Source organism: Pseudophryne corroboree, chromosome 4, assembly GCF_028390025.1.
Source record: "Pseudophryne corroboree isolate aPseCor3 chromosome 4, aPseCor3.hap2, whole genome shotgun sequence".
Taxonomy (NCBI): domain Eukaryota; kingdom Metazoa; phylum Chordata; class Amphibia; order Anura; family Myobatrachidae; genus Pseudophryne; species Pseudophryne corroboree.
The window spans coordinates 147,170,859-147,185,267 of NC_086447.1; the positions used below are offsets into that span (position 1 = coordinate 147,170,859).

At 45.1% G+C, this 14,409-nt stretch overlaps 1 protein-coding gene across 1 annotated transcript in view; it reads left to right on the forward strand.

Moving 5' to 3' along the window:
* Positions 1 to 14,409, forward strand: part of PXDN (peroxidasin) — a 193,269-nt gene that overhangs the window by 90,479 nt on the left and 88,381 nt on the right. Inside the window, exon 2 of the mRNA XM_063915492.1 lies at positions 11,844 to 11,915. Within this exon, the coding sequence (XP_063771562.1) occupies positions 11,844 to 11,915 (72 nt within the window). The remainder of the gene's footprint in view (positions 1 to 11,843; positions 11,916 to 14,409) is intronic.

The window sequence follows — 14,409 nt, forward strand, 5'->3', positions numbered from 1 at the left end:
CATACACACAATTCATTTATGTTTCATATACACCTTATATACACAGCCTAAAGGTCATTTAATACAATATTTTTAATAACTTTGTGTATTAAACAAAGTTTGTGTACATTGAGCCATCAGAAAACAAAGGTTTCACTATCTCAGTCTCACTCAAAAAAATCTGTATTTTGGAATATTCCGGATTTCAGAGTATTTGGATATGGGATACTCAACCCGTACACAGGCACAAGATTTGGCATGCAAGGTTAGAGCTTTTATTGGTTTTATCATAACTTGGGTGGCCTACAAAGCATTGCAATCTACTCCAGCCAGCTACATCACAAACCAAAAGGTTCAACCTGAATCCACCTTCAACTTATACACTCCCACAAATGGATTGACTGAGTCCCAAAAGCAAACTAACTAGTCAACACCTACAAAACATGAATTTCTCAATAGCCACAGCTTGTGGCCACTGACTACAATGCTTTACTGTTCTTCTCATGTTGAATGAAAAGGTATGATAACATATTGGCGATCCAACAACAACAAATGGGGAAATAAGAGAAACCTAAAAAAGGGGGTTAGGGAAGGCAGGAATCCAAAATGGCAAGTCACAGAAAATCCTAGAAGCGTCACTTAAATAACCTACTCTGAATCTCCACCCCCTCGCATCCATTAGTATTCATTCTTAAGCACTTTGTGGCCCATTTATCAATGAGTTTTAGCTATTTAAAACTCGTTCCATGTCATAAATGGTGCTCAAGCCAATCACAATTTATCATATGCGATGAGTTTTAAATAACTAAAGCTCATTGATAAATTGGCCCCTAACTGCCAATCCAACAGAAACTCACCCCTTTAATTTCCCTAGCAGCAAAACCAATATTTTCTGTATATCCAATACAACCTAAGGTCTTATATGCCTTCAGAGTAATAAAGGCCTTTGTTAGTTTGATACACAAATTGCTTTTTCTATATGTGTTGTCAAGCCTCATTTGCCTATGTTAAAGGTTTTATTTTTTAGGCGTTTCAGAATTTTACTCATATTGAGGCTATTCAGTACTTTTAGTAAATTTAAGTTTTACTGGCAATGATTTCAAATATATTTAGAGTGAATTGTCCCATAGGTTTTCTGCCAAGAGCTTTAAATTCCTTTGAGAAATCGTGTGTCTTGCAAATCTATGGTGGTTTGAGTACATTTTTGTTGCTACTGCTTAAATTCTCCATTCTAACATGTTCACATGCTTCCAATGGTACAGCTATTTTAACAAAATTTAAGTCTTTAGAACTGTATATTCACTAACTCATGTATACTATGCAGGGCCGGTTGTTCTACACCTTGTGGCGCCCAGTGCGAAACTTTCCACTTGGGGCCCCCCCCTACGGCAAAACAGTGCGTGCCGTAGGCGCGCGCCAAGTGATAGGGGCATGGTTTCATAGGGGGGGGTGTGTGGCCACAGTTATGGCCCCAGATTTGCTTCAAGTAGTTGTGCCCCCCAGTTGATTTGCCCCCTGTAGCTGTGCCCCCATTAGTTGTGCCCCGTCGCTTGTTGCTTTGCCCCCAGTAGCTGTACTCCCTGTTGCTTTGCCCCCAGTAGATTTTCCCCAGTAGTTGTGCCCCCTGTTGCTTTGCCCCCAGTAGTTGTGTCCTCTGTTGCTGTGAACCCTGTTGCTTTGCCCCCAGTAGATTTGCCCCCTATTGCTTTGCGCCCAGTAGTTGTGTCCCCTGTAGTTGTGCCCTCTGCTGCTTTGCCCCCTGGAGTTGTGCCCTCTGCTGCTGTGCCCCCTGGAGTTGTGCTCTCTGCTGCTGTGCCACCTGCCGCTGTCAAACACACACACAAAAAAAAAACAATACTTACCACTGCCCCTCTCCTGCTTCCCGACCGCCACTGCTGATGCTCCGTCTCTTGCCTCCCGCGGCTCCTCTCTATGGGAGAGACGTCATGACATCTCTCCCATAGCAGCGCCGCACAGACACTAGAGGTCAATACTGACCTCTAGTGTCTGTCACTGGAGCCGGCTGCAGCGGACGCCCACACAGCCCACAGCGTCTGCTGCAGCCGGGGAACGGGGTGCGGGTAGGCGGCGGTGCCTGCGGGGTGACTGCGGCCGCGCCCCCAGGCCGCAGCGCCCCGGGCGCAGGCACTACTTGCCCGCACCAAGAACCGCTCCTGATACTATGAATGAAGTGTAGTATGCAATTCTGAAGATACATGAGGTATACAATAAATATTAGACATTCTTCAATGGTTTCTATAGATAATGTTTATGTACATTGCATGTTCTGATGTCAGAATTACTGATTATATGATTCACTTCCTTTCTCTACTTAAATGATTGATCAAGGTTGCAGACTAGATGGGCCAAGTGGTTCTGATATGCTGTCAAGTTTTGTTTCTATGTTACCATCCAAACTCTAATATTGACAGCTGAGAGTGACATCACCGGATTCTTGGATTCAATTTTTGGTGTGAGGAATGCATGGGACAATGGTAGCCGTAATAGTAAGTCCCATGAAGCACATAAATAACATTTAAGAGGAAAGCAGTGGTCAATGCCATTGTCTTTGGGTCATGGCCAGTGTTGGGGTAATTTCTATGGTTCATGGCCCGGGTTAGAGTAATTTTCTTTGGGTGAAAGTAAGGGTCATTATCTTTCTGTGGGCTATGGCCAGAATCATTGTTATGTCATCTGTGTCACATGGACAGATTTATGGTCATCTTCTATGGGAGAGGGTCCTTGGTTGTCTGTGAGTCAAGGGCAGAGTCATTACTTATCTGTGTGTCTGTCTGTGGGTCAAGGTTATTGTAGATCTCTGTTTGTTTGCCCAGAGTTAATGTTATTGTTACCATACGTGGGGTGAGGTAAGGTTCATTGACTGTTTTTCAAGGTCATTTGCTGTGGCTCACTGGCCTTGTCCTCTGTGTGCCATGTCAAGTGTTTAATACGAGATATAAAGGTCTTTGGCGCTTTCCCTGGTTATTACACCATAGAGATTAATCTTCTTTTCTCTGACGTCCTAGTGGATGCTGGGACTCCGTAAGGACCATGGGGAATAGCGGCTCCGCAGGAGACAGGGCACAAAATAAAAGCTTAAGGATCAGGTGGTGTGCACTGGCTCCTCCCCCTATGACCCTCCTCCAAGCCTCAGTTAGATTTTTGTGCCCGGCCGAGAAGGGTGCAATCTAGGTGGCTCTCCTGAGCTGCTTAGAATAAAAGTTTAGTTTAGGTTTTTTTTATTTTCAGTGAGTCCTGCTGGCAACAGGCTCACTGCATCGTGGGACTAAGGGGAGAAGAAGCGAACTCACCTGCGTGCAGAGTGGATTGGGCTTCTTAGGCTACTGGACATTAGCTCCAGAGGGACGATCACAGGTACAGCCTGGATGGGTCACCGGAGCCGCGCCGCCGTCCCCCTTACAGAGCCAGAAGAGACGAAGAGGTCCGGTGAAATCGGCGGCAGAAGACATCCTGTCTTCAGACTAAGGTAGCGCACAGCACCGCAGCTGTGCGCCATTGCTCTCAGCACACTTCACACTCCGGTCACTGAGGGTGCAGGGCGCTGGGGGGGAGCGCCCTGAGACGCAATATAACAGTATATACCTTAGGTGGCAAAAAGAATACATCACATATAGCTCCTGGGCTATATGGATGTATTTTAACCCCTGCCATTTTTACACAAAAAAGCGGGAGATAAGGACGTCGTGAAGGGGCGGAGCCTATCTCCTCAGCACACAAGCGCCATTTTCCCTCACAGCTCCGCTGGAAGGACGGCTCCCTGACTCTCCCCTGCAGTCCTGCTTCAGAATCAGGGTAAAAAAGAGAAGGGGGGGCATTTTTGGCAGCAAATAACGATAATAACAGCAGCTATAAGGGAATAACACTTATATAAGGTTATCCCTGTATATATATAGCGCTGGGTGTGTGCTGGCAGACTCTCCCTCTGTCTCTCCAAAGGGCTAAGTGGGGTCCTGTCCTCTATCAGAGCATTCCCGGTGTGTGTGCTGTGTGTCGGTACGCGTGTGTCGACATGTATGAGGAGGAAAATGATGTGGAGGCGGAGCAGTTGCCTGTGTTGGTGATGTCACCCCCTAGGGAGTCGACACCTGACTGGATGATTGTATTTAAACAATTAAGTGATAATGTCAGCAATTTGCAAAAAACTGTTGACGACATGAGACAGCCGGCAAATCAATTAGTGCCTGTCCAGGCGTCTCAGACACCGTCAGGGGCGCTAAAACGCCCGTTACCTCAGTGGGTCGACACAGACCCTGACACAGATACTGAGTCTAGTGTCGACGGTGACGAGACAAACGTAATGTCCAGTAGGGCCACACGTTACATGATCACGGCAATGAAAGAGGCATTGAACCTTTCTGACACTACAAGTACCACAAAGAAGGGTATTATGTGGGGTGTGAAAAAGCTACCAATAGTTTTTCCTGAGTCAGAGGAAATAAATGAGGTGTGTGATAAAGCGTGGGTTTCCCCCGATAAAAAACAGCTAATTTCTAATAAATTATTAGCATTATATCCCTTCCCGCCAGAGGTTAGGGCGCGTTGGGAAACACCCCCTAGGGTAGATAAGGCGCTCACACGTTTATCTAAACAAGTAGCGTTACCGTCTCCTGATACGGCCACCCTCAAAGAACCAGCTGATAGAAGGCTGGAAAATATCCTAAAAAGTATATACACACATACTGGTGTTATACTGCGACCAGCAATCGCCTCAGCCTGGATGTGCAGTGCTGGAGTCGCATGGTCGGATTCCCTGACTGAGAATATTGATACCCTGGATAGGGACAATATTTTGTTAACTATAGAACATTTAAAGGATGCATTGCTATATATGCGTGATGCACAGAGGGATATTTGCACCCTGGCATCAAGAGTAAGTGCTATGTCCATCTCTGCCAGAAGAGCGTTATGGACGCGACAGTGGTCAGGGGATGCGGATTCCAAACGGCACATGGAAGTATTGCCGTATAAAGGGGAGGAGTTATTTGGGGCTGGTCTATCGGACCTGGTGGCCACGGCAACGGCTGGGAAATCCACCTTTTTACCCCAGGTCACTTCACATCAGCAGAAAAAGACACCGTCTTTTCAAACTCAGTACTTTCGTTCCCATAAGTACAAGCGAGCAAAAGGCCACTCCTTTCTGCCCCGGGGCAGAGGAAGAGGAAAAAGACTGCACCACGCAGCCGCTTCCCAGTAGCAGAAGCCCTCCCCTGCTTCTGCCAAGTCTTCAGCATGACGCTGGGGCTTTACAAGCAGACTCAGATATGGTGGGGGCCCGTCTCAAGAATTTCAACGCGCAGTGGGCTCACTCGCAAGTGGATCCCTGGATTCTACAGGTAGTATCGCAGGGGTACAAACTGGAATTTGAGGCGTTTCCCCCTCGTCGGTTCCTGAAGTCTGCTTTACCAAAGTCTCCCTCCGACAGGGAGGCAGTTTTGGAAGCCATTCACAAGCTGTATTCCCAGCAGGTGATAATCAAGGTACCCCTCCTGCAACAGGGAAAGGGGTATTATTCCACGCTGTTTGTGGTACCGAAGCCGGATGGCTCGGTGAGACCAATTTTAAATCTGAAATCCTTGAACACTTACATAAAAAGGTTCAAATTCAAGATGGAGTCACTCAGAGCAGTGATAGCGAACCTGGAAGAAGGGGACTATATGGTGTCTCTGGACATCAAAGATGCTTATCTCCACGTCCCAATATACCCTTCTCACCAAGGGTACCTCAGGTTTGTAGTACAAAACTGTCATTATCAGTTTCAGACGCTGCCGTTTGGATTGTCCACGGCACCTCGGGTCTTTACCAAGGTAATGGCCGAAATGATGATTCTTCTACGAAGAAAAGGCATTTTAATTATCCCTTACTTGGACGATCTCCTGATAAGGGCAAGATCCAGGGAACAGTTAGAAGTCGGAGTAGCACTATCTCAGGTAGTGTTACGTCAGCACGGGTGGATTCTAAATATTCCAAAATCGCAGCTGATTCCAACGACACGTCTACTGTTCCTAGGAATGATTCTGGACACAGTCCAGAAGAAGGTGTTTCTCCCGGAGGAGAAGGCCAGGGAGTTATCCGAGCTAGTCAGGAACCTCCTAAAACCAGGCCAGGTCTCAGTGCATCAGTGCACGAGGGTCCTGGGAAAAATGGTGGCTTCTTACGAAGCGATTCCATTCGGAAGATTCCATGCAAGAACGTTTCAGTGGGATCTACTGGACAAATGGTCCGGATCGCATCTGCAGATGCATCAGCGGATAACCCTGTCGCCAAGGACAAGGGTGTCTCTCCTGTGGTGGCTGCAGAGTGCTCATCTACTAGAGGGCCGCAGATTTGGCATTCAGGATTGGATCCTGGTAACCACGGATGCCAGCCTGAGAGGCTGGGGAGCAGTCACACAGGGAAGGAATTTCCAGGGCTTGTGGTCAAGCATGGAAACATCTCTTCATATAAACATTCTGGAACTAAGGGCCATTTACAATGCCCTAAGTCAAGCAAAACCTCTGCTTCAGGGTCAGGCGGTGTTGATCCAATCGGACAACATCACGTCAGTCGCCCACGTAAACAGACAGGGCGGCACGAGAAGCAGGAGGGCAATGGCAGAAGCTGCAAGGATTCTTCGCTGGGCGGAAAATCATGTGATAGTACTGTCAGCAGTGTTCATTCCGGGAGTGGACAACTGGGAAGCAGACTTCCTCAGCAGACACGACCTTCACCCGGGAGAGTGGGGACTTCACCCAGAAGTCTTCCACCTGATTGTAAACCGTTGGGAAAAACCAAAGGTGGACATGATGGCGTCACGTCTAAACAAAAAACTGGACAGATATTGCGCCAGGTCAAGGGACCCTCAGGCAATAGCAGTGGACGCTCTGGTAACGCCGTGGGTGTACCAGTCAGTGTATGTGTTCCCTCCTCTGCCTCTCATACCAAAAGTACTGAGAATCATAAGAAGGAGAGGAGTAAGAACTATACTCGTGGTTCCGGATTGGCCAAGAAGGACTTGGTACCCGGAACTTCAAGAGATGCTCACGGTCGAACCGTGGCCTCTACCTCTAAGAAAGGACCTGCTACTGCAGGGGCCTTGTCTGTTCCAAGACTTACCGCGGCTGCGTTTGACGGCATGGCGGTTGAACGCCGGATCCTGAGGGAAAAAGGCATTCCAGAAGAAGTCATCCCTACTCTGGTCAAAGCCAGGAAGGACGTAACCGCAAAACATTATCACCGCATTTGGCGTAAATATGTTGCGTGGTGTGAGGCCAAGAAGGCCCCTACAGAGGAATTTCAACTGGGTCGTTTCCTTCATTTCCTGCAAACAGGACTGTCTATGGGCCTAAAATTAGGGTCCATTAAGGTTCAAATTTCGGCCCTGGCGATTTTCTTCCAGAAAGAACTGGCTTCAGTACCTGAAGTTCAGACATTTGTAAAAGGGGTGCTGCACATACAGCCTCCTTTTGTGCCTCCAGTGGCACCTTGGGATCTCAATGTTGTGTTGAGTTTTCTAAAGTCACATTGGTTTGAACCACTTTCCACTGTGGACTTAAAATATCTCACATGGAAGGTGTCGATGCTGTTAGCCTTGGCTTCAGCCAGGCGTGTGTCAGAATTGGCGGCTTTATCATATAAAAGCCCTTACTTAATTTTTCATTCTGACAGGGCGGAATTGAGGACTCGTCCTCAATTTCTACCTAAGGTGGTTTCTGCATTTCACATGAACCAACCTATTGTGGTACCTGCGGCTACCAGGGACTTAGAGGACTCTAAGTTGCTTGACGTTGTCAGGGCCTTGAAAATATATGTTTCCAGGACGGCTGGAGTCAGAAAATCTGACTCGCTGTTTATCCTGTATGCACCCAACAAGCTGGGTGCTCCTGCTTCAAAGCAGACGATTGCTCGTTGGATTTGTAGTACAATTCAGCTTGCACATTCTGTGGCAGGATTGCCACAGCCAAAATCAGTAAAAGCCCATTCCACAAGGAAAGTGGGCTCATCTTGGGCGGCTGCCCGAGGGGTCTCGGCTTTACAACTTTGCCGAGCAGCTACTTGGTCAGGGGCAAACACGTTTGCTAAATTCTACAAATTTGATACCCTGGCTGAGGAGGACCTGGAGTTCTCTCATTCGGTGCTGCAGAGTCATCCGCACTCTCCCGCCCGTTTGGGAGCTTTGGTATAATCCCCATGGTCCTTACGGAGTCCCAGCATCCACTACGACGTCAGAGAAAATAAGATTTTACTTACCGATAAATCTATTTCTCGTAGTCCGTAGTGGATGCTGGGCGCCCATCCCTAGTGCGGATTGTCTGCAATACTTGTATATAGTTATTGTTACAAAAATTTGGGTTATTATTGTTGTGAGCCATCTTTTCAGAGGCTCCTTTGCGTTTATCATACTGTTAACTGGGTTCAGATCACGAGTTGTACGGTGTGATTGGTGTGGCTGGTATGAGTCTTACCCGGGATTCAATATCCTTCCTTATTATGTACGCTCGTCCGGGCACAGTATCCTAACTGAGGCTTGGAGGAGGGTCATAGGGGGAGGAGCCAGTGCACACCACCTGATCCTTAAGCTTTTATTTTGTGCCCTGTCTCCTGCGGAGCCGCTATTCCCCATGGTCCTTACGGAGTCCCAGCATCCACTACGGACTACGAGAAATAGATTTATCGGTAAGTAAAATCTTATTTTTATCCTCGTATACACATGTAAAAATACGTATATGTGTGATAATTTTGAACCAATGAGAACAGTTTCTGACACAACATATGTATGTCCCTTGCAAATGGATGGTGACCCTCTTCAGACAGAGTAAAGACTAGGGCTCCCTGTTCCCCCCAAAAAAGTATGTAACGTTTTGTTCCTTAGTGTGCATCTTTTGGATATGTGCTTACACAATGACGCTGGTTATAGATATAGACAGACATATAGAACTCTTTTGAAGGTCACCACCACTATGACAGAAACTCCAACAGTAGGGATATTTAGAAAGAAGAAGAATAATAATAAAAAATAAAAAAAAAATCTACTGCAATACTGTAAAAAAAAGAAAAGAAAAAAAGTTAGGGGTTTAATGCACACACGTCAATATATAAAATGCATTGGGGTAGATACAAAAAGAAAAAAATAGAAATTGCTGGTGCACACTCGAATCCTTAAGAACACTGAGAATCAGAACAATTATACAAAACTCTGCAATTAAGCGTAGAGTATAATTGTGGTTCTTTTAGCATCATTTTCAGCCAAATATATGGGCCCACCTACCACGGCCAGGTGACGTCATCTGGTAGGTCCCTAATATTCCTTCTTACTAACACTCTAGCCTCTCACTAGTGTGGTGCCTTGGGGTAGCTGACTTTGCCGGCTTCGTGGGTTCCACGCCCCAGACTTGAATCTTCGCGTTGGGGACCCACCAGAGACTAGGTTACCTGTCCATGGTAGATGGGCCCATATTTTTGGCCAAAAAGTATGCCAAGCACCTCGATTTAATTTTGTTAGATTGCAGAGGTCATTATAATTATTCTAGCTTGATACTATTGCGTATGCATCTGCATTTTTTTTTTCTTTGTTAAACTCCAAAAACTTTCAGTGTTCAGAGTTTGATGACTGAAGGTACCGACACTGGCGTACGGAGTATTGAATCGGAGCTATAATGTTTGTAGCTTGTAAAGAGAAAGTATATTAGGGCCTCCACCCAGGTTATTAAAAAAAAACAAAAAAACAGTGCTTTACTTACCATTAACAAATCTAAATCTTACAACATATTTAACAAGAGAATTGTTTATACATGAATTTAAGGTTGCTAAGAGATGTTATTGAAATCAATGTTTTTGGGGGCAGAGATGGAGGGGGCAGTATTGGGTCGTCATTCTGAAAATGACTATTTTCTTATGATATGTATGCTACACTTTTCCCATGGTCACATTTCATGTGCGCTTTGGTCACAAGCCTGGAGGCGCACTTTCATGAGAATATAGTTCCAGCCGGCTGCTGCATTCATGTAAATCATAGGACTGTTTAGGGCATTGGATGACTCACGCTGAGTGCACACATTTCCCTCACAAAGAGGCTGTCGTCCATTTTTGCCGTAACATTGAATCCAAACCACCTGGCGCCCAGTGAAAAATGACACTGGCAAGTGAGAGCTACAGACAGGAGCTGTGCCAGGACAAAGTCCTGGATGTACCCCAGCATATTACAGCCAGGCACAATTATATCTGTTACAGTTACAATTAAGACTTGCTTGTGTTCCCTGTATTTCTTTGCAGTTCTTTTTCATCACAAAAAGTAAACTCTTGAAGACCGAAACTTAATGCTGAAGTTCATTAAAAAAAGAATAGTTTTTATGCTCTAAGACTTTGAAATACATACTGTGAGTTATCCTGTATACTTTGGAGGGATTCAATGAATTTGATATGTGAGACTTGTGTGTCTGTGTGGTAGTCTGAATCTGTATATGAAGTGCTTTAATGCTTGTCCGCAGATTTTTTTTTTCATTTTCACGCCCAGTCCTGTTGTGCTTTATATACAGATACAGATGCTGTATCACACAAATATAGAAGTGCAGCATATCAATTTAATCAGTGCAGTCTCAGTAAGTGTTTTATTTTCAGATTCTCCTGTCTTCTGATTACTTCCTCCCACTCCCATCTCCAAGATTTTTCACGTGCTGCTCCCTTTCTCTGGAATTCTTTACCTCTCCCCCTCAGACTCTCCACCTCTCTACAAAACTTCAAACGGGCTCTTAAGACCCACTTCTTTACCAAACCCAGCCAAATCTCATCCTAACTCTGTTTCACGCTCTCTATGTACCCCATCTGTGTCACCCCTGTCTGTCTGCCCCTCCCCTTTAGAATGTAAGCTCTCATGAGTAGGGCCCTCTTCTCTCATGTGCTTATCCTTTTCTTACTTTAATAATCCTCAACTGTCCAAATCCCGCAGTTTTTTGGCCACCTTGAAACTTATCTCTGTCGTCTACTGGTGTAGTTACGCTTAGTTACCCTGTACTTGTCCTATATTGTCTTCAACTGTAAGTCACTGTTTTCCTGTTTTGATTATGTGCATATGTACTCTGTAATTGGGCGCTGTGGAACCCTTGTGGCGCCATATAAATAAAGGATATTAATAATAATAATAAAATGAAGATGCATATTCATGCAAAGACACTATACCGCTCTGTGTGGCTCACTTGCGCCAGGCACATTGCACCATATGGCTTATTAAGGCTTGCGGCGGGGTGTAACAGAGTCTCAGATTGCCAGAGGTGCGGGATATTCTCGGCCATTTTTAATTGCAATTGTCTACAAGGCAAAACCATGCTAAGTGATTGCTCCAAGTTCGTCCGGCATCTCTGACTCCATTACATCCCGCTTTTGGCTTTTAAGGAAAATTTGTATGGGATGCAGTCAATATACCAGCTGTCGGGATCCCGGCGTTCAGGATGCCGACGACGGAATCCTGGCAGCCGCTGAAATACCCACGACTGGAATCCTGTCACAAACTGGGTATTCCCACTCGGTTGATGGGTCCACGCCACCAAGTGGGAATAGAACCTGTGGTGAGCTAAGCCGGCGGCAGACTATGCCGATTGTCTTCGCTCATCTATGGGTGCGAGGGAAAATTAACGGTGGTGCTTGTTGCGAAGTGCCTTTGCCCGCCCGTTGCGGATGTACATTGTGTACTGAATTGAACATGTCGGGTAACCATTGACTAACAAACTATAGCAGGCTGGATTTGTGCATTTATGTTACTCTATTTGGTTGGTCTAAAAGGTGGCTTACGTTTTGGTAACTACTTGTCACTTTTATTGCTTTGTGAGTTTAGCAAAAAATATATATTTAAAGTTTATGTCCTTATCTTGCAGGGATCTACGGTTTAATAGGATAAAGGATATCCAACCTGGTGCATTTAGACATTTAAAGAACCTCAACACTCTGTAAGTATACTTGTTTTAATATCATGGCATACTTGTCCTTTTTGTATGAGCGTATAGAGGACTGTGCTGAAATGAGTTATCCTCTTGCATGGAAGTGGCTTATCATATTTTTTATTTTTAACTATTGGAATGTGCACACATAGGAGAAAATACATGTAATACCTAGAGCTATTTTGAGAAGAACATGCCAAAATATGATACTCTCCGATCATGTCATGTATAACAAAAGCCTTGTGGGGAAATCTAAAAAAAATAGCCTGTTCATTTAGTATATTTAATACCACTTATAATTGGAAAACATTGTATGACAAGCAATAATAGTTTCTGAAATATGTCTAGGTGAGTATAGTGTTCCATGCACAGTCAGCAGTTCTCTTGTATGCTCTCACTATCAATGAGCGTTTAATTAGGATAATGGTTTTTGCCAAATGATTACACCCTGTTTCTCTTCAGTCACTCTGATGGAAACATAATTCCTACTCATAACTAAGATATGTAAACATTCCCGATCAGTGATAGCCAAACTTGGATTTATTTCTGGATTTGGTTCAGACACTACTGAAGCGGAATGTAGATTGCATGCTTGATAGTATTGCAATCATTTTATGTAAATACATTTCTTCAGAGACCTGCAGAGATAAATTTAAGCTTTTTATTGCATTTCTATATTACATATTTAACACAGACCGCTATAAGCTCAGATATTGGCAGCATTAATGGACTGGTCTTAGTGATCGAGACAGATTTTCTACTGCAGGTCATTGCAGTGATAGAATTTTTTTTTCCAGGGCTATTTAGCAAGAGAGAGAAAAAAATATATAAATGCTCAGTTCCCCAGTTAAATTGTACAGCAGCAATAGGCATTTGCTTACCTAATTGTCTGCTAGTCCCATAGGCGTGCGCAGAACATTGTTTTTGGGGGTGCACTGTCGGAGGAGTGTTTAGCACACCTACTGGGCATCTCTAGCACCGCCTATTGGCACTATATGCCCCCAGCGGTGCCAGATGCACAAGTGCCCCCAGCGGTGCCAGATACACAAGTGCCCCCAGCGGTGCCAGATACACAAGTGGCCCCAGCGGTGCCAGATACACAAGTGGCCCCAGCGGTGCCAGATACACAAGTGGCCCCAGCGGTGCCAGATACACAAGTGGCCCCATTTGTGCTTGCCCTCCTGCTGCCAGTGCTGCGGATTCCTGTCTCTGACGCTGAGGGGAGGCAAGCACACCGCGTGTCTCTCCTGCGCCTCACTTCACAGGTCCCTGTCTCCAGTGGCCATTTGAAATATAGTGCCGGCTTGTGAGCCAATCAAAGTTCACGGGCCGGCAGCCAATCAAGCTCTGATTGGCTGACAGCCAGAGACATTTTAAATGACTGCCGGAGACGGGGAAACAGTGAGGGGCAGGAGAGACGCGCGCATCGCTCTCCACCCTTCAGCGTCAAGAGACGGGAATCGGCGGCAGCAGCAGGCATGTGTGCGGGGGGTGCCGGACATTAGGGGGTACCTGTGCGCACGCCTATGGCTAGTCCGGAGTACTTACTACTCGGACATCACCCGGGTCACACAGGAGCACTCCACCTGAAAGCTCAGCCTTTGGCTTCCAGGTGCAGGTGTGTTCAAAATGTGTCTGTGTGTTTGTTTGTTTGTTTGTTTGTTTGTTTTTTTACCACATCTGCTGTTGCCATCCTGAAATGGTGATATCTTATGAGGACAGTCTGTAGTACAGGTACTGTCACTGCTATTTACAAAGAATAGAAGTGATGACCACCACTGGAGATGGCTATAGCAGGCTGCCTGTGAGAGCTGTGAGAGGAGGAGGCAGGGGACTGTGTCTTGGCAGTCAGTCAGTGAGAGCTGTGAGGGGAGGTTGCAGGGTTGTTTGGCCTAGACAGACATATAATAAAAATAGAGATGCTATGTTTTTCATATACCATTTATCATTTATTTGCTGATCTTTTCCATATTAGCAGTAAACTTTCTCTGTTTTATCATATATCACCAACATTAATGTTTTGTTCAAAACAAGCATTGAACGCTTGCTTCTTTGTGAGGTTCACATGACCGCATCATGGGCACTCCAAAATCAGCCTAATATAGCAAATAAAAAATAAAATAGTTGAAACATTTGACAAGGACAATCCATAAGGTTTAAATCATTGTCTTTACTGTATTTTATGAAAATCTAGATTGAAGGAAAAAAAAAGATGCAGAATACCACTTTTCACGTGTTAATATTTTACGGTCAGCAATGTGCAACATAAGCAATTTTTATTTAAACATTAATCCACTTTGCTATCCCCAGGTAGAGGAAGGGTAGATTATGCCAATAAACCTGAATCACAGTGAAAATATTTAGCAGTCAATCAAATTAGTTCTCAATTTCATAATCCACAACTACACATTCGTTCTTGATTCCTCCTAACTTCCAGACCTGGATCCCAAGTTCATTTAAATACCTCATGATGAAGACTGTATTAACTAGCACTAATATTAAC